This window comes from Idiotropiscis lumnitzeri, chromosome 6, assembly GCF_059441095.1.
Source record: "Idiotropiscis lumnitzeri isolate Australia: NSW breed Sydney's pygmy pipehorse chromosome 6, RoL_Ilum_1.0, whole genome shotgun sequence".
NCBI lineage: Eukaryota > Metazoa > Chordata > Actinopteri > Syngnathiformes > Syngnathidae > Idiotropiscis > Idiotropiscis lumnitzeri.
The window spans coordinates 18,864,559-18,890,544 of record NC_142396.1 but is presented as its reverse complement, the minus strand read 5'-3'; the positions used below and the strand labels follow the sequence as shown (position 1 = coordinate 18,890,544).

At 39.1% G+C, this 25,986-nt stretch overlaps 1 protein-coding gene across 3 annotated transcripts in view; it reads right to left on the bottom strand.

The window, feature by feature from the left end:
* The window catches only part of kiaa1549la (KIAA1549-like a), a 99,148-nt gene that overhangs the window by 24,589 nt on the left and 48,573 nt on the right, over positions 1-25,986 (bottom strand). For 2 of the 3 annotated variants that reach the window (XM_088298755.1, XM_088298756.1), the window contains exons 8-13: positions 20,430-20,489; positions 19,324-19,484; positions 17,421-17,592; positions 11,817-11,977; positions 10,136-10,171; positions 2,659-2,852 (exon numbers count right to left, since the gene is read on the bottom strand). In XM_088298755.1, coding sequence (XP_088154881.1) covers positions 2,659-2,852; positions 10,136-10,171; positions 11,817-11,977; positions 17,421-17,592; positions 19,324-19,484; positions 20,430-20,489 — 784 coding nt within the window. The remainder of the gene's footprint in view (positions 1-2,658; positions 2,853-10,135; positions 10,172-11,816; positions 11,978-17,420; positions 17,593-19,323; positions 19,485-20,429; positions 20,490-25,986) is intronic. The other variant, XM_088298757.1, reaches the window with a different exon arrangement.

Here is a 25,986-nt window from a genome sequence, read left to right as displayed (position 1 = left end):
AATATTCCCTTTATTAGTCCCAAAAGGGGAAATTCGAGATTCGAACCCAGGCCTCCTGGGGAGACTGGGTCCTGAACGCGGCGCCTTAGACCACTCGGCCATCCTGGCACTATGAGGGTCCTGGGTGAGTTGAAGCTCAACCTAAAATTGACAAAAATTCTAATTCACATTCATTTTTTCTTATTCATTGATCTTCTCATTTATGTATAAATTCCTCTGTCCAATTTGAATTAGATTCAAATTAATTACCCGATCATGAATTCTTTTGGAATTTGGGAGGAAACCAGACAAGCCATGCAAGAGCAGGTAGAGCACAAAGGAAGAGCCCACTTTGATTTTAGAAATGTTACCCAAAGTACAAGAACAATACAGTCTGTTGCATTCTGTAGAGACAATAATATAAATTATATAAGTGTGGTATAGCGCAAAAAGAATATAGGATGTAAAAGAACATTTAAGACCGGTTTTGCGGATACATTGTTACATCTTGAGATCATTGAAATGAATGAAACCCTTTGTATCGAATGTTAAAATGTGAGTAGATGGCAGCGTATCCTTTGTTTGGTCTATAGCTTATAGCTAGTCTTCATATTCATATCCGAACTATATATATATATATATATATATATATATGCATGTGTATCACTCAAAAGCTCTGTTAGACTCAACAGTTGACCCACAGTTGAGAGGTTCAAATTCAAAAGGTTCAAATCTCAACTTGGACCTCCAGTATGCATGTTCTCCCCATGCTTGCGTGTTGCCACAGCTTCCCGCCACATTTGCAAAACACTGCATTTTGAGTTAATTAAAGACTGCGTCGGTGTGAATTGCAACTAGTTCTTCCCTTCATTTCACCTTCATTTCAACCATGATCCTAATCAGTGCAAGAGGATGGATGGATGTTATGGTTTTTCTCAGTCACTTTGGTACATTTCTTGAATCAGTCTTGACATTTGCAAAACAGCAAGTGCATTTCTCAAAAACAAACAAATCTCAAATATGAAAAAATATTGGAAAAAAGAGAAAAAGAATCCTCGAATATGGGAATTTGCGGGTACCTAACCACAAGTATTCAGGAGTTGACAGAAGTTTTCAATTATAATATCAACAATCACCACTAGATGGCAGAGATGGCTTAGTTGTGTTGATGTATGACAAACATAGAACCTCATTAACATTAATATTTTGAGTGAGCTGTTTTTGTGAAAAAGAAAATGTCATAAATGAGTTATCACACTTAATGTTAGTCTTTTGTTCAGCAGTTCAAGAATACACAGTGTGGTTATTTTGTTGTTACCTTTTGTTGTTGGGTTCGGATCGTGTATCTTTTATACATGTATTGAAAAACGTGTTATGAAAAATTAAATATATGAATGTATTTAGCCCATAATTAAAATAGCATTTCCTATGTGGCACCCCCAGTAGTATCAAATTGCCCATCCCTGTCTTAGTGTATGTGCAAGATGGATTGCAAGAGAAAGGACAAGATTCACATTTAAGCTTTTTCTGTTTGCTCTGTAATTGGTTGACTGATCATGTCGGTACAATTCAGAAAAGAAGACAGCACTGCATAGCATAGATAAAAAATATAATACACTCTTCTTAGGCAAAAGTATGCATGCAGCACTGTAGGAATTACGGTGCAGTCTTCTTTCACCTGATGTTCCTTGCATCATAAAAATTAAGTTTTATTGCATTATATTGTATTCTCCACATCACAACAAATACCTTCTCTTGCGATGAGCTATTTCAGAAAACATGTTGATCAAATGCTTAACACATTTCCTTTCGTTAGAGAAAGTCAAAATTCACTTGGGGAAAAAAATAGAATATAACGTCTCATGAAAATGTATAGAAATGTGCTTGACATATTATGACAACTTGATCAACCATTTAAGGATTTACACAATGAACCAATGCCAAAATGTTGTGAGGTGAAATGCTTCAACTGAAACGTGTTATAATACCTTTTGATCAACATGACACAAGTAAATGTTAATGTCAGAAACCGCAGAGAATTCCTCCTAATCATTTGCGTCGATGCGTTAAAACATTTGTAACTTGTTCAAATATACGATAAAGGGCGTTTTTGATGTGAACAATGGAAAAAAAGATATGAAGATTGAACAAGTACCTTTGAGAATTTCATTTGTGAGCTGAGAAATGTACCAAAACTGTAATTCCCAAGAGGGGAAATACAATGAGGGTTATTTTCAAAGCAGGCCATAAACACACAAATTCCGATTCAATTTTCACACATGCTCAGGAGGTTCTACGGGCATGTAGGCAAGGGCGACAAGGGGTGGGGGGGGGTTTGCGAGTGGGGCTAGGTTCAAACTGGAAATCGAGACAGTCACAGTAACTACCTCCAAAAAGCTTCTGATCTGACAACATTGAAATCCGCCTAATGCATGTGTTCTGCAGTCTAAATGTCTGCAGACAGCCTCTTGTTAACACTGGACTTAGAGTTAGATCACTTCAATCTGTCTGATTCATCTCAGTGTACTGGAGGCTTGGCCCAGTCTTAACAAACACTGATGTCTGCTTCTGCATGCTGAAAGGTTCTGGCTTTTGTAATTATGTTGTTCTGTGACAATAGCAGCTGTTCCAGCATAGCACTTTGAGTTGAGTGTGTACAGCGGACAGTTGTTGTCTTACCCTCCTTTGTGTATGTCAGCGGACGGTGGCCTCTTGTTGGCAGTGCCATCCTGGTACACTTTCTTATCCAATGACAATGACAGCGGGGCATCTCGCACAGGCAGTCCCAGAACTAAAGTGTCCTTATTTAACGAGACGGTCTCATCGCCAGTTCGACCCATGTGCTTCTTGGCGTAGTCAAAGCCCTGAACAGGCTGACAAAAGAAAGTCAAACACGAGCACGTCAAAATGGCAACTGATGACTCACATGAATAATAGCATGGCAAAATATCATTTTCCTTTTTCAGGACATAAAGCACTCAGAAAGACAAGAAAAACAACATGCTGTACAACGACAGTAAAACAGCTTCCGATCCTAATTACAAATCACAACCTGGTGAATGTTGTAATAAGCAAAGCATACCAAAGCACAAGCAACCAGTAGAACAATGTCCTGTGAAGTGAATTATTTTTTTTCACGTTTATGCATGAATAGGTAAGTTTGCTGGACAGCGGCATACTATACAGCAGGGGTGGGTAAACTACGGCCCGGGGGCCACATGCGGCCCGTTGGACATTTTAATCCGGTCCGCTGAACTTGAAAAAAATTAAATAAATAAACCATGTTAATGTTTTATTTTCTAAATACTGTGGTTTTTCAAAGACATATATATTGTTGTAATGCTTTTGTTAACTTTCATTTAAAATTAAATGTATTTTTTTTCTCCGATGAGGTGAGGTTACCAAAACACTCCATCCTTCTCCTCCTGGTCCGGCCCCTCTGTCAAAATTTAGAACCCATTGTGGCCCGCCAATCAAAAGGTTTGGTCACCCCTGCTTTACAACAACCTTTCATCAATATTGTTTGAGGTTCATTTTTCATTGTTCACTTGACGAGTTCCACTACTGGCTTGAATCACCAATTCTGCCAATTACAGTTATGAACCATTCTTGACTATTAATGTAAAATAAAGATGATGGATGAAATTTATTTTTGAAGCAAAAACGGAGAAGCTTCGCAGGTATCACAAGTGAACAGTGGACACATTTATGGAGGTAAAACAAACTATTGGTCATATAAGTTCTTAATATTTTTCTTGATATTTGATATCAAGAATTGATATTTAATTTGAATGAACCCCTAAAAGAGAATCGTGCACTCCAAGTTTTCTTATCGGCTCCATTGTGCACACATCTGCAGACGCTCAGGAAATATGGAGAAATGTGACATTTCAGCATAGTTCCCGAGTGGATTTCTTCGACACAAGAGCAGAGAGCACTCTGTCCCTGGAGAGTGCACTCTAGCTCAAAAACTCTGCTCGACATAACGGAAAGACAAGCAAGGAGAAATGGGATGAATGTCACTGAACAGACCCAAGATTTGTGATGAAATGAAGTCATTTGGATCAGCAGAGTCTGAGTCTACGTGTGTAAAACCTGTCATCAAGAACTGATTGATGCACCCGTGGCTTATAAGTAAGGACTGGTCCTGGAACTTGGCTCACCCTACATGGATAGACTGCATTTAAAAATACAACAACTGACTCTTATGGACTAATGACTATGAGGGCTAGCGTGTTTGCAGAGAAGCTACAAGATGGCTTCCCGAAGACCACCAAGGTGCCCTTGGGCAAGGTATCGAGTCCGCTATTTCCACTGAGGCACAATTCCTGTGTGCAGCCTTCCTTTGCATGTGTGTTTGCATTTGTGAAAAAAGCCAATTATTTGTATGTATTACAACCAAAATAATAATAATAGAAAAAGAAAAACAAGCATGTATGTAAAGTAATTATCTTCCTGAAAGACAAATAAAGGATTGTACTTCTGGTTAAGCACAGCAGTATCCATATATCACTTGGATATTTCCTTGTGCCATCACATGGAATTTGTTTTTTATAATATATACATTAACGGGGAAGGAAATGTCCCAAGCATACTGGCAGTTAACTGATCGGAATAATGCCAAGATCAAAAAGCACGTACTTCAAACTGGAGCAGAACTAAACTTAAAAAAAGCGAGGCTATATGACATGTGCATGTGTACCTAAGTAGAAAAACCTCAAAGTATAGTGTAAGTTCCATGATAGAAAAGGCTAATTGAATGAATTATTCAAAGATTCCAAATGTCACGGCAGACATCATAAAATAATGGAAATAACACAGGAAGTCAGGTATGAGGGCATCAAGAGAACAAAGAGGAGAACACGCATTTTCCTAAAACCTCTAATGCGTAGACACTTTCTTTGCACTGCTACATTTCTCTGCACTTACAGCATCGAGAAAAGAAAAGGACCGTCAGATCATTTTTGTGTTGCACAACAAAGCAGACGAATCCCAGATTTTTTGCCTCTCTTTTCTATTTTGAGCGACTCTAAAATGGGCCGCCTAATGTATTTGATGATGCATACTAAATCCTGAGTGCATGTGAGGTTAGGCAGCGTGGGCATCAGGCTGACAGCATTGTTAATAATTCATCCGTAATACACACCACTGTGCCATAAGCCGGCCTTAAAACACATGGCTGAGTGTCAGGGAAATTGATACATACTCGTGTCGACGCATGCACACATTGATGAGAGCACTCACAACGGCATGAATAGACAGTTATGGGTTGAGTGTGTGTTTGCACTGGGCCAGCTTAAGTGTTGTATGATGACAGTTGTGTCTTTTTTGTGTGAAAAATACATGGAGAGTGCAAACATTAATTTGCTTGAGGCCTCTTGCAGTTCACAGGTTGCGAGGGAGTGGAGCTTTGTGTGTTTATGACGTAAGTGGGCAAAAAAAGGGAGGAGGCAAGTGGGAAGCTCAGTTTGTCTTTCCAAATAATATAAATGCCAAGAATATGCAGGACATTGAAAGTATATAAATCACTTCAATTATTTTCCTAAAAAAAAAAAATGCATTCACATTTTAATGTCCCTAACCTGGATAATGATCACCAGATTAAAAATATTTTATTTAATTATTCAGCAAAATATTATACACAACAGTAAAATTTACCAAAAATGTTCGTTTTACCCGTGACTTGGCAGCTGAAGAATATCCAACATTTTCTTTTCTTGCAAGCTAGGCGAACGTCACAGAACCACTATCGTGGCCAGAGATTTTCAAAGTATTCACGTTCATTACTTGAGTGGAAATATTGACTGTAGAAGTATCAACTCAAACCTATTAAGTACTTCGTAAAAGTACAAAAGTATTGTAAAACTGAATGAAAAATTACTTTAACTACAAATTGCAGTGACTTTGAATGAGACTTGTAGATCTGATAACAATCATTTTGGCCCACTCATTTTGAGAAAACAGTGCGTTCTCCAGACTGCATGTTGCATCTCCTTTCATAAAGTAGGTATAAAATAAGATTTCATTTTATTTCCAGAATTCTTTGCTTGTCAGGAGTTTTCATTGCACCGTGCAACGAAGACATCCCGCGCCAGATGCAGCAAAGTAGTATCAGAACACTCTCGAGCCTCCTGCATTTTTCACAGATGGTACAGTGCTCCTTCCTTCTTATTTTTAATGTTTGCATCTGTTAACATAGAGCTGATGTGACGTTTCAAAAAAGCGCCATTATTGTTTCATTTACCCAAAAGACTTTCCGCCAGAAGCTCGATGGCTTGTCAGTGTGAATTTAGGAAAATTCCAGTCTCAGTTTCAATTGACCATTGTGGGTTTTACAGTACCTGTTTCTATATTTTACTATTAACATCATTTCTTTGTATGCTTAAATCACAGTTAATTACATTTCTAATCTATTTATTCAGAACAAAATGCGGGTCAACCATCATCTCTGAACAGATTGAGATGAAATGCAGAGATCTAGTACAAAAACATTACACATGGTGGTATGACATGCTTCTGCACTGGCAGCCTATTAAGCACTGAACACTGGCAAATATGGATACATCATTGAGTGAGTGATGCAGAAAAGCTGTCAAGCATTATACATCGTATGGATTCGTAGAATGACATAATGGATTGTCATAACCTTGAAAACGACATCTGACATAGCTGGCAATGTGTTTTCCACTGGAAGGTCCGTCTTTTTTTGTCACACTGTGTATAATTCTTTGCTTCCATGTGTTTGTACACCTCTTGAAGCAGACAAGAAAAAAGATGGGCCAGCAATTCTGAAAGGTTTAATATGAAATGACTGAGATACTGACCATTCCGAGTCAGCACTACTGCATTAAATGTCCTCGCATTCCTTACTTGTGCCATGAAAGAGGCACTTCTCTTCCAAGTCTAATTTTAACTCAGACAGCAGCTTGATGAGGTGCAGCAGATGAGCTATTCCCCTTGCAGCCATATTAATTTAAGTTCAGCACTAGCGAGCTAATAGCAGAAGCGCTACACAGTTGCATGCATTAAACGCGTGGTGTGAGACTCTCAGCCACGGCAAACAACAAATATCTTATAACCAATAATAACTGTTGTCCCAAATGTTGTTGTGAAAACATGCTAACACTTCCACAGCTGCCCAATGTAGCAGTCAAAAACATTTTGAGGAATGTACTATAACTACCAGTCAGTATTCGGAGTGTTTAAGATGAGCTGCAGAATCGTTGTGTAAGCACACGTATACCGATGTCATTGAGACCACCGTAATGACCTTCAGCTTCAGTTAGTCGTGCACGATGCTTGTGTTTACAAACACACTAGTCTCATTCCACAAAAACTCAAGTAAAGGTCATTGACGAATGTAAATCACCCATAAGTATTAATGAGAGTGTCTTTGCATGTCTGTCCCAGCTTGTCAGTCCTGTGATTGAGTGGGTTCAATCCACCGGGTCGCCCTGCCTGTGACCTAAAGCATGAGAGCTTCTCCAGACAAGAATGCAAAATCCCTGATTTGAACCAATTGAACTACAGAACTGTGATGCAAATGTGCTACGCAGTTGTCACTGTGCCACTATTTGAGTTACAGTATATCGTTACAATGAAATCAAGACCCAAATCCCAAAGTTGGGATGTGCAAAACGTGAATGAAATATACAGTACAATGTTTTGCAATTCAGTTTCAACCTGCATTTAATTGAATTTATGCTAATATTCACTGATTTTGAATTTGAAAGCTCCAACACGTAAAAAAAACTGGAACGGGGGCATGTCTACCACTGTGTTACGTCACGTTTCCTTTTAATTACGGTACACTGAATAAACATTTAGGAAGTGCGGACACTAATTGTTGAAACTTTATAGTTGGAATTATTTCCCATTGTTGCTTCAGTTGCTCAACAGTCTGGCGTTATTAATGTTGGATTTTGCACATGTTCAATGGGACAGAGGTCTGGACTGCTGGCAGTCCAGTCTGGTACTTGCACTCTTATACGACTAAGCCATGGTGTGGTGACATGTCTGGAGAATGCGGTTGAGCATTGCCTTGCTGAACTAAGCAGGGATGTCCCTGAAAAAGATGTTGCTTACATGACAGCATATCTGCTGTAAAAGCTATATTTACTCACAGTTGCATGTTACCCATACCAGGAGTACTAACACACTCCTATACCATGAGGTTGCTTTGGAGATTTGCACTGATAAAAGCCTGATGGTCCTTTTCCTTTTTGGCGCAGTGGACACAACCTCCATGATTTCCAAAACCAATTGAAAATGTCTGCACATCAGACATCAGTTAATCTGAGATGAGCTTCAGTGCAGAGAAGTCGGGGGCATTTCTGGATGTTGTTGATGTTGGCTTTCACTTTCCATAGTGGTATTTCAACTTGCATCCAAAGATGTAGCGATGAACTGTGTTAACTGACAACAGTTCTCAGACGTGTTCCTGAGCACAGTTTTGTCTATTTCCACTGAAGAAAATTTTAAGTGTAACACATTTTTGTTTGCTGCCATTTTCACAAGGCTGGGTGACCGCCGAGGCTCCAGTGAATGGGACCCAGCCAACAATGTGTGCGCTTTCTAATTTATTTTCCCCCAAGCTTCAATATTTATAATAAATGTATTTTTTTAGAGTCAATAAGACTTCAGTTGGTTGTACGTGTATGACCTACAATTTTTTTCAGTCCCCTTGTCATGACGTTTAGGCACCTGCGCGTTTAAATAAAGCCCTGCATGGTCTTGCGGGGTGGCACAGGTGATCCGAAAGCCAGTCAGCATGTAGTATGACCATGTGAGGTAAATGTTATAAACACATAGATTTTTCACCTTCACTTTCAATTTTATGCTACGCTAAAATACTCGTAGTTGCCTGTTCCAGTTGTAAAGGAACTGATGATTTCCCTCAGTGAAATTGCTCTATGAAAAGATGATTGCTCGTGCAAATAATCTGAATTTTTAATCAACTGTCTGTGTTTAATTTTAACTTGCCACTAGCTCTTCCTGAACCAAATCCCTGTGTGAAATATTGATCTCATTTGCGCATGCAAGTTCCTGGTTGAGAATGTAGGAGCATATTCACAGAAAATGCTACCTTGCACAGCAATGGATAGTAAAACACAAAATGAGCACATACGCATATCAAAAGGTAATAGTTGTACTTAAAAATAACGGTGGACTGACTTTGGCGCAATAACTAGAATGATGTGAACTTTGAATGTTGCTCTGAGTATGTGCGTGCGTGTCAGCTATGTTAGCCAGCAAGTTCTATCTTTAGCACAAATATTGACTGTCTTAACGTTTTGATGCACGTGTCAATGGTACACATGACAATTTGTTCCCTTCAATTTATATTTACCCCAACAGGAAAAGTAATGTATATTATACTTCATAGCCTGGGGGAGAAAGAAAAACACTGAACGATAGTAGCCCTCTTACTGTAAATCATTTACAAGCCTTGTCTCACCTTTCAATTTGTCATTTGAGTCGTTATGTTGGCATGCACTGATAACCTCTTGACCTGGAAACTTTGTAAGCTTGTTTTATATCTGCAACCTGCTAAAACTGCCATTCCTTTTGGGGCTACTTAATTTATAAGGCATAATTAAACGGACCTTCCTGGAAAACGTATTGAATTGGGAGCTTTAGTTGAAGCCAAGGGAGAATAAAATATCTGTCTTGAAAGGGAAGGAAGGAGAGAAACGACAAATAGGCGCAATCAGTCTAGGCTGGTGAAACAAATTGACATCATTATTTATGTACGTTTACGGCAAGGGTATTAAGCTTCCGTTCTGTTGTTCATGTTTATGAGCATCGGTGAAAAACGGCTGCCTGCAGTCTGAATTAAACCCATTAGGCTACTTTTACAGACGCCGTGTTTAACCCAGCCAGTTGACACTAACCCCATAACTTCAAATCTTAAGGAACAGACAGCTCTATTACAGTCACTTTCACAGTTCCTCATGGCCACTTCACATCTGTCGCACCTCCTGGTGATCTGCCATGGCCAGTGAGAGGGGTGGATCAAGCCACGAAACAGCAGCCACATGCATGATTTCACCCAGCAGCAACAATAGCAGCCCAACATAGAAATACACTAAACACGTGACCAAAGCATTCACTCAGCCAAACAGTAGTTCAACTAATCCTAAATGTCAGACAGTACCTGGTGGTGGTAACTGCCCTCCCGCCGATATGAGGTCTGAACAGGAAGGAGTTCAAGCGGAAAAGTCAGGAAGTGATTCATTTGATACAATTTAAGACAGAATGTACCTGAAAATACAAGGTTAGGTAAAAGGGATCAAGGAAAAACATGAGTCAACCTTTTTTTTTTTTTTTTCGCAGCTTCCCATGTATGTTGCCATCAAATGCTATATCTGACATTCGGATACATCCCTTCATATTATCTCAATATGTTAAAGAGAACAGATGGGAAATGTGCTTTTCATTTGCTATAAATAATTGTTACCAATAATTATTTAGTTCTTCAGAGTGCCTGGCCACCCACCAAGTGTGAAATTAAACAACCGAGTAAATCTTTTGCTTGATGTCTATATTTATAGAGACTTTTTTTTTTGTGAGTTAGCTATCCTGACTCACTGAATTGTGATTCATCAGGGGGGCTAATTCATATAACACCCCCCACATTACTTATCTCAGCCCAGGACTAGGGCAAGGCTGGCTGAACATCTACTGAAAATGGCTTCAGATGTCACATCGCACAGCATGTCGAAATCAGGGTTTGTTTTTTATAACCAGCACAGAATATAATTGACCCAAAACCAGAAAATTTAAAAGCAGAGTTCCAAGTGGATGTAACTGTGCTGTAATTCTTCACCCATTATGCATTTTGATCAAAGATACTGTTAATTTAGTCAAATTAATTGTTTTAAATTATGAGAAACATATTGGACAAAAGTGAATAATTGAAGACAATTTGGGATGTAGAATTTGGTAAAGATAACTTTTAGTGTATATGGCTTTAACATGAAGCACATGAACCTGAGGCAATAAGTCAGCACATTTAACTAAAGTCATTAGTTGTCGTATGTTAAAGACTGCCTACATTACATGTCATTTCTTAGGTTTTTAACAGCGGATAAAATATTGGATGATCAAGTTAAGTTAATAGCTGCAAAGTCAAGGTTTTGGCCCGCCTCCCTCATTGAATTGCAAAGTGGAGGTGTGACTAATAATACATTTCTGTTACTTGATTAACACATTATCCAGCCATCTGCTCATCCATTTTCACACACGTAAAGGGATTTTGCTGTAAAAGTTAACATTTGTGTGTCACTATTGTGTCAGCATCACCATAAATGGCACGCCACGCATTGTACTGCATCCAGAGAACACAATAACGCCAGGTCAAACCAGTCAGTACCACACCGCATATTTGAAATAATGGATTTTTATTTAACCTTGAATAAATGTCGTTGAATGCTCTAATTTTAAAGGGCAAATCTAACCCAAAGGTTCCCTTGCAGTGCAGTGATCCTTGCTCTTCTCCTCTCTGCTCATTAGTCTTTGCAACATGCATGATTAGCACTGACCAAGGGCTATTGGGCAGTGAGAAAAATAAATGAGCTAAGACCCGCACAGATGGGATTCAATTTTCCTGTCCTGGAGGGACAACTTAACACAATCACTTCTCTGTGTGATGTGTCACACATCCGGGTTATGCAATATTTATGAATTGGGTACTGGAGCATGTTGTAGCGGTGATGATAAAACATTGTGAGTGTGACCAACCACCCCCAGAGTAGCTTCATCATTTTTATAAAAAAAATAAGAAAAGGAAGGGGTTTGGCAATAATAGCTGGCATATAAAGATGATGGTGGCTTACCTTGGAGCGGCTTTTGAAGGTCCTGAAGGCACCAGCTTTGAAGATGACCCTGTTCCTCTTGCACACAATGAAGACCACCATGCCGATTACCACCATCAGCAAGAAGAGAGGAGTGAGGATAGCCATGATCCACAACCTGCTCTGCGGCATCTTCACCACAGCTGCACACAAATTAGATGGCATCATTAGCATTTGAAAATCAACTAATGGCAAACAGGAAAGCCTTTCAAGCGGTGACCAAGAAGAGTTCAAACCCATCACATGAGTGCAAAGTGAACTGTCTGTGGTTAAGTAACGCTTAAGTAGCGCTAACATTTCTACATTTGGACAACTCTGCTTCACAACCAGAGGCTTCTTCTGTATTTGAATTTCAGTTAGGATATGTCAAGTTTGCCATGTTTCTATATGGGCCTAATGGCTTCAGGGTCTGGATCGCATTCCAAAAACATGCACGTCACATTAATTGGAAATGGTAAACCGCCCACAGCTTTGTGCGCCTCTCACCATCGTCGTCAAGAAGCACTCATGGTCCAAATGCATGTGTGTAAATAAGGATTTGTATTAGGATTGGACGATATTTCCGAGATTCGGTGTCCCGCGATGTCTAAAAATAGCAAATGTGTCACTTTCAACATCGTCATAAAAAAATACAGCCAATGAGGACCTGATGTTATTAAATATCATTTTTTGATCGCACATACAAATACGCAGCTGTGTTTTCGACTCAATTTTACTTTAACTAAACTAATATTAGGCTATAATTTTGTCTTTGAAGGTACGGGGATTGACATTCTATAAGTCACATGGCGCTCATAAAAAATCATAAGAGACAAGGGCTTTGTTCAGAAAATCACTCTGAAAGAAATTGGGTGAGTTCGATCCATTCCCATTCATTTGCAAACGCAGACAGCACTGACGCAAAGAACCCTTAGAGCGCGCACTGGAATTCAGTTTTTGGTGCATTTTGTAAGGCTGAACAACAAATTTGAGCAACGCACCGGGTTTCCGAACGGTTGCTGTTAACCAGGCGCATTCTGAGATTAATTTCAAACGTTCCCAAAATGGCCGTCACCTGCCTTGCGCATTGGACGACATATACGTAGTTATGACAAAGCCCTATAAATATTCAATTTGTTCAACATTTACTATTGTGATAGAATTTATCCAACCATCCATCCATCCATCTGAGCTGCTCCTTCTCACGAGGATCGCGGGCGGGCTGGAGCCTATCCCAGCCATTTTCTTGGTAGGTAGAGGACACCCGGAAGTGGCTTCCTGCCAGTCGCAGGGCACACAAAGACGAACAAAGCATTCTGAACTAAAAGGCGGACAGGCTAACCAGTCATCAGCTGTGCCAATGATAAAATTGGATGTTTCATTTTTATATTTTTTGTGTATGATAATGTTTTTCAGCAAAAATCCAATTAATAACCCACTCGGAATTGGTTAACAGGTAAACACAGATTGCAGATTTGGGTTACAAGTCCAGACAGAATCTCTGTGGTTGGCACAAACTACAAGATAAGTCTAAAATTAACTACGGTAGTACTGTTACACCCCGGTGTAATGAAGAGACAGTGAAACAGTGTCAAAATTTGAATGTCACCCAATTCTAGTTTATATGCTCTTGAAATGAGTATTAGTAGTCCAATTAAAGCAGTGCATGAAAAGGGAATTTTGCAATACCTGGGCAAAGTATAAAGCTGCCATTTGCTGAGGATATTCGGTTGGCTGTGATATGCAGGACTTTAAAGGTCTGAATACAGATGCTTTCAGGACTGTGAGAAAGAAGTGTGAATGAGCCTCATGACATTCTTCAAGAAGAGAAGGGCAGATTGTTGGTAAGGCTCCAGTTAGTTAATTATAGATTCTCGGGAAGTGAGTGGAAGAAAATAGGTGCGAGGGAACATGAAGTGCTCTTCAGATGCTTCAGTATGAACAACATGCAGCAGACATGAACAACACAATTTCCCCTAAACACAAATCAAACGCATTTAAATATGAACAAGTGCTGAGAGTGTTGAGTTAAAATGCAAATGAGCCAAACAACATAGTAAGCTGGCAACATTTTCAGACGAGAAGTGCCTCAAAAGTGGGTGCTAAAAAAAACACTGTAGTCTGAGCATTTCAAAAATTATTTTACTGCATGTTCTAAAAACATAGCTCAGTTGTAATCAGAGAAGAGGTTCAGAATTTTAACAGCATTAGCATAATTAGCAATTTTGTAACAACAGACACAATTGAAGTCAGTACTGCTAGCTTTTAATACCTCCTTAAAATTTTCAATGTTATAGACGCTTTTGCCTCTACTGCCACTTTGAGAGATACCGAATATAAATGTTGTTCATTTTAGCTGCTACACATCTTCCGAGCTAGTTTCATTGCGCTAACCTAGAAAATTTTGCTAAATAAGTCCTTACATACACTCTAAATTGTCAAATAATGAAAAAAAAAAACTCCCTGTGCAAGATCATCTGACCATAACATTGTGTTCTGATTTAATCGTGGTTCCCAGAACCTCGAGTAATACAGTAAGTATTGTGTGCTATCAGACTCATCTGCCGAAGAACCATCTTTCAAATTCAGTTACGGTTCTGCCCTTTCACTGAACCCTCTCTACATTTAAGACACACTGCGGCAATACGTATAAAAGTAGTTTGGGAAGGCTCAAGTTTGCCCTTCATTTCTGAGTTATGCTAATCAAAGCCAAGACTGAGGGATGAATGATGCAATAAACCTTTCTCCCCTCCTCTCAATCTGTTTCTGTTCATGTTTGGGATGTCCATAACACAGCATCTCTCCGCGGTTGTTTCGTGTTTTCTATCAAGCGTCCATAGCCCTGTCACTCATGTTAAGTTGGAGTCATTAGTCATTTGATGTGCAGAACTTATGTATTTCTGAGAGGGGGCAGGGATCTGTGAGTGGCTTGTCGCATTGTGTGGTGGGCAATAAATTCCTGTCTTATAAAACATTTGGATGGCAACACCACCCTGAGGGACCAAACCTGTTTTTCATTTAATTAGGTAGCATCTAGGAATTAGTCTGAAAGAGTTCCTTAGATTCACAGAATGTGCCTTGCTTTACCTAGACCTGTATGAGAGTGAGCTAGATACAATGCTTAATTGTTGAATAGTCTTGGTTGCCTGACTTGCTCACTGATCAAAAGATTAGAATATAAGGATAAGAATCGGATATTGGATGGCGGTATTGTATTTGCAGAAAAAAAAAAAGAAAGGTGTACCAACTGACACAAAAAATATGGTGTATGACAGTCTTGCGGTATGACCAGCTCGGAATTTTCGTCTGGCCCATCGGGGAAAAAACATTTGTCTGAAATTCCAGATGGCCAGCATGCCTCTGGTTGCATGTCAGAGTCATTGCACTCATTGAAGACTGTGGGCTCTGTCATCAGACTGACAGAATGCTCCGTCAGTCCGTCACTAACCATTTTGCTTATAATTGACAATAGATGGGGAAAAAAGCCCAGCTAAGCACTGACAGAAGTGGGTTTCTGTCCGTCAGTGTAAGAGTCACTAATGGGGTCAAGTACCAACGGAGGCCGTCACAGTTTTGCTGACAATTGAGAGAAACATGATCTGTATCATGTGGGTTTGTTTGCAGAGGACTACATTAACTATTTACTTGTAAGTGTGAGCGTGAGTGCTGTTGTTTTCAATAGGATCTCTGCAGGGACTGTGATGGCTGCCCGTGATTGACTGAAGAGGCGGAAATTTTGCTGTGACCACACAAATCTACAATGTTTGTTTGAGTCTAATATTTTATGTATGAGTATATATTTGAAATTTAAGACTGTCTCGTGCGTTTTGACGGCGGTACATTGATAAATAAATCAATATCAATAAATCAATAATCAATAAATAAAATCCAATCCAAGTAGTACACTCCAAAAGAAAAGCGCTTTTATATATATATATATATATATATATATATATATATATATATATATATATATATATATATATATATATATATATATATATATATATACAGATTATGACCTTGGGAGTGAGGTGGATGTAATGTTATTTTATTCATAAATATGACAACATTATGCATCAGTATTGCATTAGTATTATTATTATTGTCAATAATAATAATAAATAATAATAATGTATGTTTTCAAAAACATCCCACTGCACAGCTACGGAGGCTGGGTAAACTGGGAAAGTGGGGCGGGGTGCACACATGGACCGATATGATCGGAGTCGAAGGCGGTCTTCAGTTGAGCACTTGACAGAACTGTGATCTTCTTGGCCAGTTTTAAATCATCCGCCCGCGGAGGTCAGCTTGCACTTCCTTATGAATGTAATTTACATGCTTCGACCTCATGCATTGACTTGTGCAAATCAATTTCTGCTTTCGTCATGTCAAGTACCGTGCGCTTTAAAGGGAATGAGACAACCCGTTTCTATCAAGTTGGCTGTGTTCACAGTCCACAATGATGCAAAACACCTGGTTTAAACTACATCAAGCTGTGTGACTATGCATAAATACCAAAACAAAGTCTAATTTGGCCCTCTGCAGATTTAGACCGCGCCTCATGCCAAACTTGCCCTGGCAAAGAAACATTCTAAAAACAACGATGACACACACCCGATCATGGCTGCAAGGTGGCCGACTATATCTTACGCAAGGGGAGATCGTGTGCCTGACCTATGGCACTATGCGCAATATCATGCATAGACCCCAGAAAGTCAGTTTCTGCAAGTCAATTTTTGCTTCTGCAATGTCAAGGAATTTTAATTGGATTTTTTTTTTAAAGGGGCAATGCACATTTATCAACAATGTTCAGTCTAAATGTGCCTGAGTTATCTTAATTAAGCTAATTTTCAGTGCCAGTCGCTTGGGCAGATATGGAAGCCAGCCTAAAATGAGAAACATTAGAATCAAAAATGAATTTACAAAAATATACAGTAGTAATGAGTAATTAAGGGAGCCGCTTTGATAGGCCTATCTGCAGAATAGTGCACAAGTGGTTAGCATGTCTGCCTCACAGTTATTTTTCCTTGGATTTGAATTCCTGCTCAGGCTTCCTCCTGCATTCCAAAAATACTCATCACAGAAAAGATCAGATAAATACATATAAGTATTTTTTTTTTTTCATCTTATTGTACTCGGATTATATTAATTGCTACATTGAGTAACAGGTAACTATTAAGCCCTTTGAGACTCATGAGTGATTCAGGGCTGTATACAGAAATGTGACTTGACTTAACTGCATCAGAATACATCTAATTCTATTATTAAAAGAATTATACAAATAACCCGCTAAACCCGGCGTGGGCAAACTACGGCCCGCCGAACTTGAAAAAAAATAAATAAATAAACCTTGCTAATATTTTATTTTCTAAATACACTGGTGTGTCAAGACATATATATTTTGTTGTAATGCTTTTGTTCACTTTCATTTAAAATTAAATGTATTTTTTTTCTCCGATCAGGTGAGGTTACCAAAACACTCCATCCATCTGCTCCTGGCCGGCCTCTCTGTCAAATATGAAAACCCATTGTGGCCCGGCAATCAAATAGTTTGCCCAATGCTGCTCTAAACCTTGCACAAGAATAAATCAAATTGAAGCTTACGTTCAGCCTGCACTTGCACAAAGTATCCAAGAGTCAGTGCCATGGTCTGGGAGTCCAGACTGCTCAGTGTCTTGGCAGCTGTGGTTCCAGTGATTGGTGCTCCGTTCATTTGTACGTAATACGTCATCTCTGCTGGGTTCTTGGGACCAGGCAGCCGACGCATGCTTACCATCTGAGAAAGGACAACAAATAAACATATCTTTAAATGCATTATTATTTAGTATCTATAAAGTTTCCACATGGACAAATCTACATCTTCATTTTAATTAGATTGAACAAACCAACATTTAAAAAGGGTTTTCTTTCTTACTTGGATTTGAAAATACTTGAAGACTCAACTCAAATTGTTCATTTATTTTCATTAGAATACCGTATGGCCTGTGTGTTTAGCATTGGATTCTAGCAAGCCTGGCAATTCAATTTTGTCATAAAAGGCCTGTGTCATTTGCTTTCTGTCCCTCTCTGTGAGCATCTGAAGGGGGGCCTTTATCTCTGTCGCTATAAAATCGGTCATCTGTGACTTACCATAAAAGCTCGAGGGTGTGTAAAGCATAACACCCAGTAGGAGATAATTCTTATCTTAATTTGCACAACACGGAGCTGACAAAATAAGTACACACTTTTGAGGACATTTATTCATCATCCAGTTTTGAATGAGTAGGGTCATTATGGCTGGCTAGTTCGCAATCTGGCTGTTAAACAACTGGCAAACAACAAATTTGGTTGCTACATGGGATCTATCTATCTATCAACAGCTTTTTCCCATGAAATTAGGTACCTGCTTGGAGACTTCAATAAGTAAAAATCATTAATTAAAAATTACTATACTATATATGTGATGTAAATACAATAATGCCTCATTTTTCTTTTTTTTTTAATCGGGACTCGAACCCCCCGTGAAAAATGAAAAATTGGGAAGTAGAGGTTGACCTGTAAAAACAAAAAAATAAATACAAAATAATATTATTGTTATTATCATTATTATTATTATTATTTAGAAGTTATTTATACAGTGAAAGGAACGCAATTACAAACCCGGAAGTGTTACAACAGAACTTTGGCTAATAACCACGTTAAGGTTCTTTTATCATATAATTGGCTTTCCTTAACTAGATTTGAGCCAAAGGTACAATCCTTGTGGATTAATGCACTTTTAAAGCTTTGTTATTGTCACGCAAAGTGCAAGTTACTGTCACTAATGCTTTAATGGCGGTTGTTTCTTCTTTGTTTCCTCTTATTCTTCTTCTCTCTCGCGCCATTAAACACACGAAGAAGAAGCACGGTCGTGGAAAATAATCAAAGTTTAACTTTCAATAACATTAACAAGGGCTTTGGATAAAATGCAATGTGGGATTCTAGTTAAGGGAAGCTGTTTTAAAACAAACTTTTACGAACACTTTAACATTTTATTTACTGATGTAGCATCGTGCTTAGAGAGCCATGCTTGTTGGCTGGCGGCGGCTCTGCTCACAGATTTTGAACAAAGTTCTTTACTATCTGCTTCCTTGGCTCAAATAACATTATGAGTTTCCGAGCAGAACGTTGCGCAATAGTGCCGTTCGTTTACTGTATTAAAGTAGACTGGCAAATAAAACAATGGTAGATGCTGCGATGATGCTCAGCCAGTTAGCTCACGAGATAAAGATAATGGCGCTCTTATTGGTCGATCTCGTGGCCGGGAACCAATCATGTGCCTTATAAGTGCCAATGGGTATAAATCCACAAAACGCTTAAGCCGTAAAAATTGAAGCGTGAAGTGGCAAGGAATTACTGTATTATACATGTAAATGACAAATTTGATGCAAATATTACAACGGTAACTTGAAGAGGCGTATCCATCTTTGCAATGAAAATAAAAGCAATGACAGACAGATACAATTAATAACAAAATCCTTGCACCCACCTGTACAGTGAAGCCCCCCACAGTTGTCGCACGCTTGGATCGCAAAGTTTGAGAACCCTGCCGACCGGCCACATGGAAGAGCTCAGCCAGCCGTTGCTCCATCAAGTTGGCAAAGCTCTGGTAGTTTTCCTCCAGAGAAGAACTGTCCACATCTTGGATCACTGAGTGCAGAAGCACAAGGATGCAGTGTGGGTTTTGGGGATGAAAAGGCACAGAAGCGAGAGAAAGGTGCACAGAATACTGATGGAAATGATAACATAAGCCAAGTGACGACCACGAGAGAACAGTAACAATGAGAAGGAGGAATAAAAATGTGGAAATGGACAGAATATTTCTGCCACAGCTGAATTGATATAACGATCAAAATGTCTGTATTTATTTGGCAAACATGCAGACACACAAAGAGACAAGCAGACATCAATGGATGAACCCCAATTTGATGGAGATGCCACAGTCGTGCTCCTGAGTGCATCTGCTACTAGAGCCAACAAGAGTTAGGCCTGTGTACAGACAGAAACACGCTTCAGCATCAGTCACACTGGGCCCTGATGTGATGTGAAGCGATCTCTCCCTCTGCCCAACCTGTGAATTAAACATCAATAGCTTTTTGCGCTCAAACAGGGCACCTAAAGACACGCAATAATGCCCTTGGGTGAGTTAGGCAGGGTTGTTAGGACAAATCACTTTTTTACTCTGTCCCATTTGGTTATGCTGAGTGGGTTTTGCATTTGTTTTTGTTCACATTGCGTGTTAAAATGGCATGAACCCGAGAGGTTGTGCTTAGGCCCACGCTCAAGCAAGCTGACATCTCACACATAGCATCTGCTGAGGCTGACTCGAACTTCAACACTCAAAGCCAAATTTGCCATTGGAGCTATTGAAGGATCGAATTATGTATGAAATTAAATCTACATTAACAAATATCTTGCATTATTGTGTTATAGTATGAAAAAATATCCTGACAACATTGGAGGAAGTAGTTTTATGGGAATTAACATGTTGGCGTTGTGTTAGTTAGAAAGAATATGACTGTACTAAACTTAACACACAAAATCAAAAGAGACATGGTGTGTCATACATACAAAGTCATTTACAGCGTAGTTTACCTGTTATAACCCAATAGCTCCTGGTTGCGGTGGATGTGTTGAGATTGTGGTATTCAAGGGCTGAAGTGAGAGAAAAAGCAGATAAAGACGATTTAGTTGATGTCATCATTAAAAATAAGACTTGGAATTGGATTGTGTGGAATTCCATGGCCAGAGTGTTCAACCATAATCATTTGGAATCTTCAAATCTTTTTCTGAATATTGCAGGATGTTTTCAAAACCACCGGACCAAGTGCAGTTTTAGATGACCTAACATAATTTCAAGTGGATTATTTTAAAACCAAAGATGTAAATATTGCATATCATGTTCTTTACACCTTTTTGTTGGTGCAGGTTGTCAATGCAATTTTGAATTCAAACAAAGTGCACAACAACGGAAGTGTGTAAGCTCTGCTCAATCGCACACACCCTCATTATAAAAAAGAAAAAAGTAATATTATGCCTATGATGTTGCCTTCCGCCAATACTGATGGAAGACTGACTCGTTTACATCATTCGAGATAAACAGCCTCGCTCTAATAGAACTCTCTCAACTTGTATTCCTCAGCGCTCATCAAATGCACCGTAACAAAGGAATTCAGGAGGAACAATTATTCAAACAGGATAGAAAGTAAATATTATGTACTCAAACACAATATAGCAGTGTGTTAATAAACTAATGAATGGAAAACATTCAAGGTAATCCAGAAATACACGTGAATAAATGAAAATACTAACTGGCTATGACAGGATTTCCGCGGGTCATTGAAAAGCGTTAAAAGTCAACGAATGGATTTTGTGAAAATTATGCTCTTAAATGTCATTAAATTGCAATTATCCTTGATACCCAGAGGTGTTAAAAAACATTAAATCCAATATTGGTGAAGCGTGACTTTGTGTCAGACGAGGCCGGTGCACAGCTTATTAATCGCTGCACAGAAGGTTGCAGTAGGTGTAAGGGAATCCGTGATGTCACATCCGTTCCTAGCAATCGCCTTGCTTTAAAATTAACTAGGGGGAATGCTGTGGGACTAAAATCAAGCCAAACCCTCACAAACACAAAAAAACATGATTTACTCACACCCAACAATTCACAAACAGTGTGTTTTGCAAATAAAAAACATCATTCACACGCTAATGCATTTTGTAAGAAGTAAGAAATCAAAACTATCGAACAAATACTTTCTGATTCAGAAACAAATACATTTTACACATAAACATTTTTCAATGAAAATCCTACAATCTAAATTTTTTCATCCACAAAAAATATCCTTCAAGTACAAAAACAGAACAATCCTCAAGTTAAAAAAAAAATCCTTCCCACTGAGAAGCATAATCGATTTGAAGACCCCCCCCCATTATACAGTGTGTTTTCACTTTCTATGTTGACAGTTTTTATTTTGACAATAGACAAAAAAAAAAATAATAAACATATTGTAACTTCATTCGGGGACTGCAACAGACTAATCGCATTTCCATTAATTACAATGCGAAACATTAATTTGGTTCACGATCAAATCACTTTACAAACACAGTCATGCAACGGATTAAATTTGCGAACCGAGGATCCACTGTGATGTACAGCTCTCTTTAAAATGTCTCTTAAAACTCAGCTTTATCTGTCTTTCTTTGCAGAATCAACACAGTTACATCCATGCAGTTGAAGTTATATACATTTTGTTGGTCTTTTTGTCAAACTGGTACTAATTGCAGCGTAGTAAAGCAGTATTTACAACTCAGTCCTGGCTGCTCAGTCTCACACAAGGATCACAAAAAATAATACTCACTCTTCATGTTTATCACTAACATACTGTTAGAATAATATTTGGAGGTTATTATACATTTGCCATGACGCAACTATATTTCAATACATGGTGCACATATCATGTTGAAAAGAAGGGCGGTGGCACTTCTTCAGAAGTGAGGATGAAGCAAACAACATCGTGATGAGTCCTGATAAAGAAGTTGGCCTCAAAGTCTGAAGCAAGCAACATCGTGCTAGGTCCTGATAAGAGATGCTGACGTCAAAGTCAGCTGCGACCCACGACGACACACCAATGATAAACCGGACCAAACCAGCTTTTGAGAAGACGAACTGTACCACCCTTTAATGTAATCTGATTTCTCGAAGTGTAATCTGATTCCTCGATGTTATAAAAGGGAATGTATGAAAAACATCGATGAACAGAAGGGAGATGAAGTTGTCAAATAAACTTTGTTAACCTTTCTGTCTCCACAAGAGCTGTTCGTCCTCTCCTTTTAGCTTACGAACACTATATGTCAAATTGGCGAACCTGACATAAAATTGGTCCTTCAGAGCCGTGAACCCAACATACTGGAGGCGTCCAGGGGCGAAGCCGACGACCGGGGACAATCGTGGCCACGACAAGATAAGGATTCTTTCTTTTTTTGGACCTGGTCCTCGACTTTGCTACTGGATGCTGAAAGTTGAAGGGCGGCTGCGGAGAGAGACGTTCAGCTCATCTTGGGTGAGTGTGTGAAGTCCGAATGTGATGAATGAGTGTGATAAATGTGGGCATTTGAAGGGGTACGTAGTTAAATTCTGCATTAACAGGAGGGCGGACTCCTCTGCAAGTAAGTAGTTAAATTCCGTGGGGATATTGTGGGGACTAGACAGAGTAAGTCTTTAAAACTGTGTAAAACCGTAAGGATACTAGTCAATGTTACGTGAAGAGACAGAGATAGTCTATAAAACTGATAGAGGATAACAGGGGTGTATCCTCCACGCGCGTTTGAAAGGGGAAAAAAAAGGGAAGAGAAATAAGGGAAAAAAAAGACAAGGGAAAAAAGTAAGAAGGGGGAAAAAATAGTGTGAATGGAAAGGTGTGCATGGAGGCTTGCAACCTCATTTTGGAACAGGAAAATTAACTGACAACTGTCTGGGAAGCAGAGGCAAAGAATTCCCCGCCACTTGGGAATTACCTAAGACAGAGCAATTGTCAGCCTGTTCAGGGATTGGAGAACAGTTTAGGGAAACATGGGGAAATCAAACAGTAAAAAAGCTAGCAAAAAGGATCCGAAACAACAATTGACGTGAAAGGACTGGAAATTTATAGAAAGCCAATGTCCGGAAAAAGTAAAACATTTGAACTCATGGATAACAAAATATAAATTCGCTGGTCAGCTTAATACACAAAAAATAGTCGACTTACAAAATAAAACTAGGAGAGGAGAGAAAGAAAAAAAAAAAAAAAGAGGTGAATAAAGACGGATATGAAGATACAGAATTTTGGATGACAATGGCACAAAGACGGAAACTAGATAAAAATAACAAAACCAAATTGCAACATTTAAATGTTCCGCACATACTGTGGATACTGATGACATTACTTTAGGAAAGATAAGACAGCAAAAGAAGCAGCTACCAAGCCATTCATAGGTGTGGCTGTGTGTGCGCTGATAGATAACGTTCTGCGAGGCAACATCCTTGCAGACATGTAACAACAAAGTCTTATGCAAGAGAAAATCTATGGCTAGAAAAAGGAGCTACTTTGACTCATGGCATATATGTCAGTTCAGATAAAAAAAAACAAAAAAAAACAATTCTTCCAAAAAATATTTTTCGCAATATTGACACATGTTGACACACATGTCAAACAGGAGGGATGGTATGGTAAGACAGATAAACCAATTTTATACAACATATGGGTTTAATTTTTTCTCAAAAGATTTTTTGAAGAGCCTGTATGATCTGTGCTCGACACAATTGTCAGGGAAACATAAGCCCAAAACGAGGACAGTTTCCCCAAGCAACATACACCTTGTGCATTGTAAAAAGTCATCTCAACCCTACCCTATTAGGGGTCTCTCGGTTGACATGATTTTCGCGTGGATAAAAAATTGAGATTTTGTGTTGTGTAGTTTTGGTTGCACTAAAAGCTGTGTTTCATGCATGTGTCCGAGACCATTACTATGAGTAATTCCAACAGCTCTTCCATCAACATGCCTTTTAGAAGTAATGATGAAATTAACACCTAATGCGGACTGCATTGCTTGGAATGATGTGTACGCTGCGATTAAGGCAACGAAAGATAAGCCTATCTTTTCTACCGATGTGGCAGTGGCTAACTTTACTTGTGTTAATCTCACAGGAACACAAGTGGTGTAAGACAACTGTACTCCAATCAGGTACACTACTGCCACGCAGCGATGTGTGGTGGTGGTGCGGGGTACTAAAGTATTTGATTCATTAAAGGACGCAGTTGGAACTTGTGCATTGGTGTCACTTCTCTTACCAGTGTCTATTTTTCCATCCACAGCAAGGGATATTCAAAAGGCAGTTGAAGCCGACGAATACCCCTATTATTACGCCAGGAAAAGACGAAGTGCTTCCTGGAGGGATGGTGATATGACCTATTTGGATGCAATTGGCCAACCAAGGGGCGTACCAGATGAGTATAAGTTGGTAAATCAAATCGCAGCAGGGTTCGAGTCCATTCTTCTTTGGATTACACCGAATAAGAGTGTGGATCGAATAAATTACATACACTATAACGTGCAAAGATTGGGGAACTTCATTGAAGAAGGATTTATAGCTATTAAAGAACAATTGGTCCTTCGTCGTCCTTCCATCTGGGGTGACGTAAAATTGGTCCAAAAGAACAATTGGCAGCAACATCACTCATGGCATTTCAAAACCGCATCGCGGTGGACATGCTGTTGGCAGAGAGAGGAGGGGTTTGCGCCATGATTGGGGATCAATGTTGTACTTTCATTCCTAACAACACTTCTCCGGAAGGGTCCCTCACAAGAGCCATTGCAGGCTTGCGCACCCTGAAGCATAAGCTGAAGGAACACTCAGGTGTGACTACCTCTGCATGAGTGGTGGAACAAAACGTTTGGTAAATATAAAAATATGGTATTTTCTGTAATGATTTCTATAACAATGTTCACCTCAATCCTTGTACTGTGTGGATGTTGCTGTATTCCCTGCATTCGCGTTTTGCTTTTCCGATTTATCTCAACAGCTCTCGCTCCAACAAATTCCAAACGACAGGAAATATATCCTTTGATTAATTACAGAGGTACTGGTGATGGAGGAGACACTGATGACCAAGTTGATGATGATGACTGAATTTACTTGGGAGATCCTATTCGTTAATCCAAAACGCTCAAATACATTAAAGTTAAACAAAGAAAAATAGAGGGGTTTACATTTGCTATCAAGCTAATGATTTGATGGAATTAAATCTTTGGAAATTCCATTGATGATAATATTTGGGGCAAATGTAGAATAAACAGGGGGGAATGTTAGAATAATATTTGGAGGTTATTATACATTTGCCATGACGCAACTATATTTCAATACATGGTGCACATATCATGTTGAAAAGAAGGGCGGTGGCACTTCTTCAGAAGTGAGGATGAAGTAAACAACATCGTGATGAGTCCTGATAAAGAAGTTGGCCTCAAAGTCTGAAGCAAGCAACATCGTGCTAGGTCCTGATAAGAGATGCTGACGTCAAAGTCAGCTGCGACCCACGACGACACACCAATGATAAACCGGACCAAACCAGCTTTTGAGAAGACGAACTGTACCACCCTTTAATGTAATCTG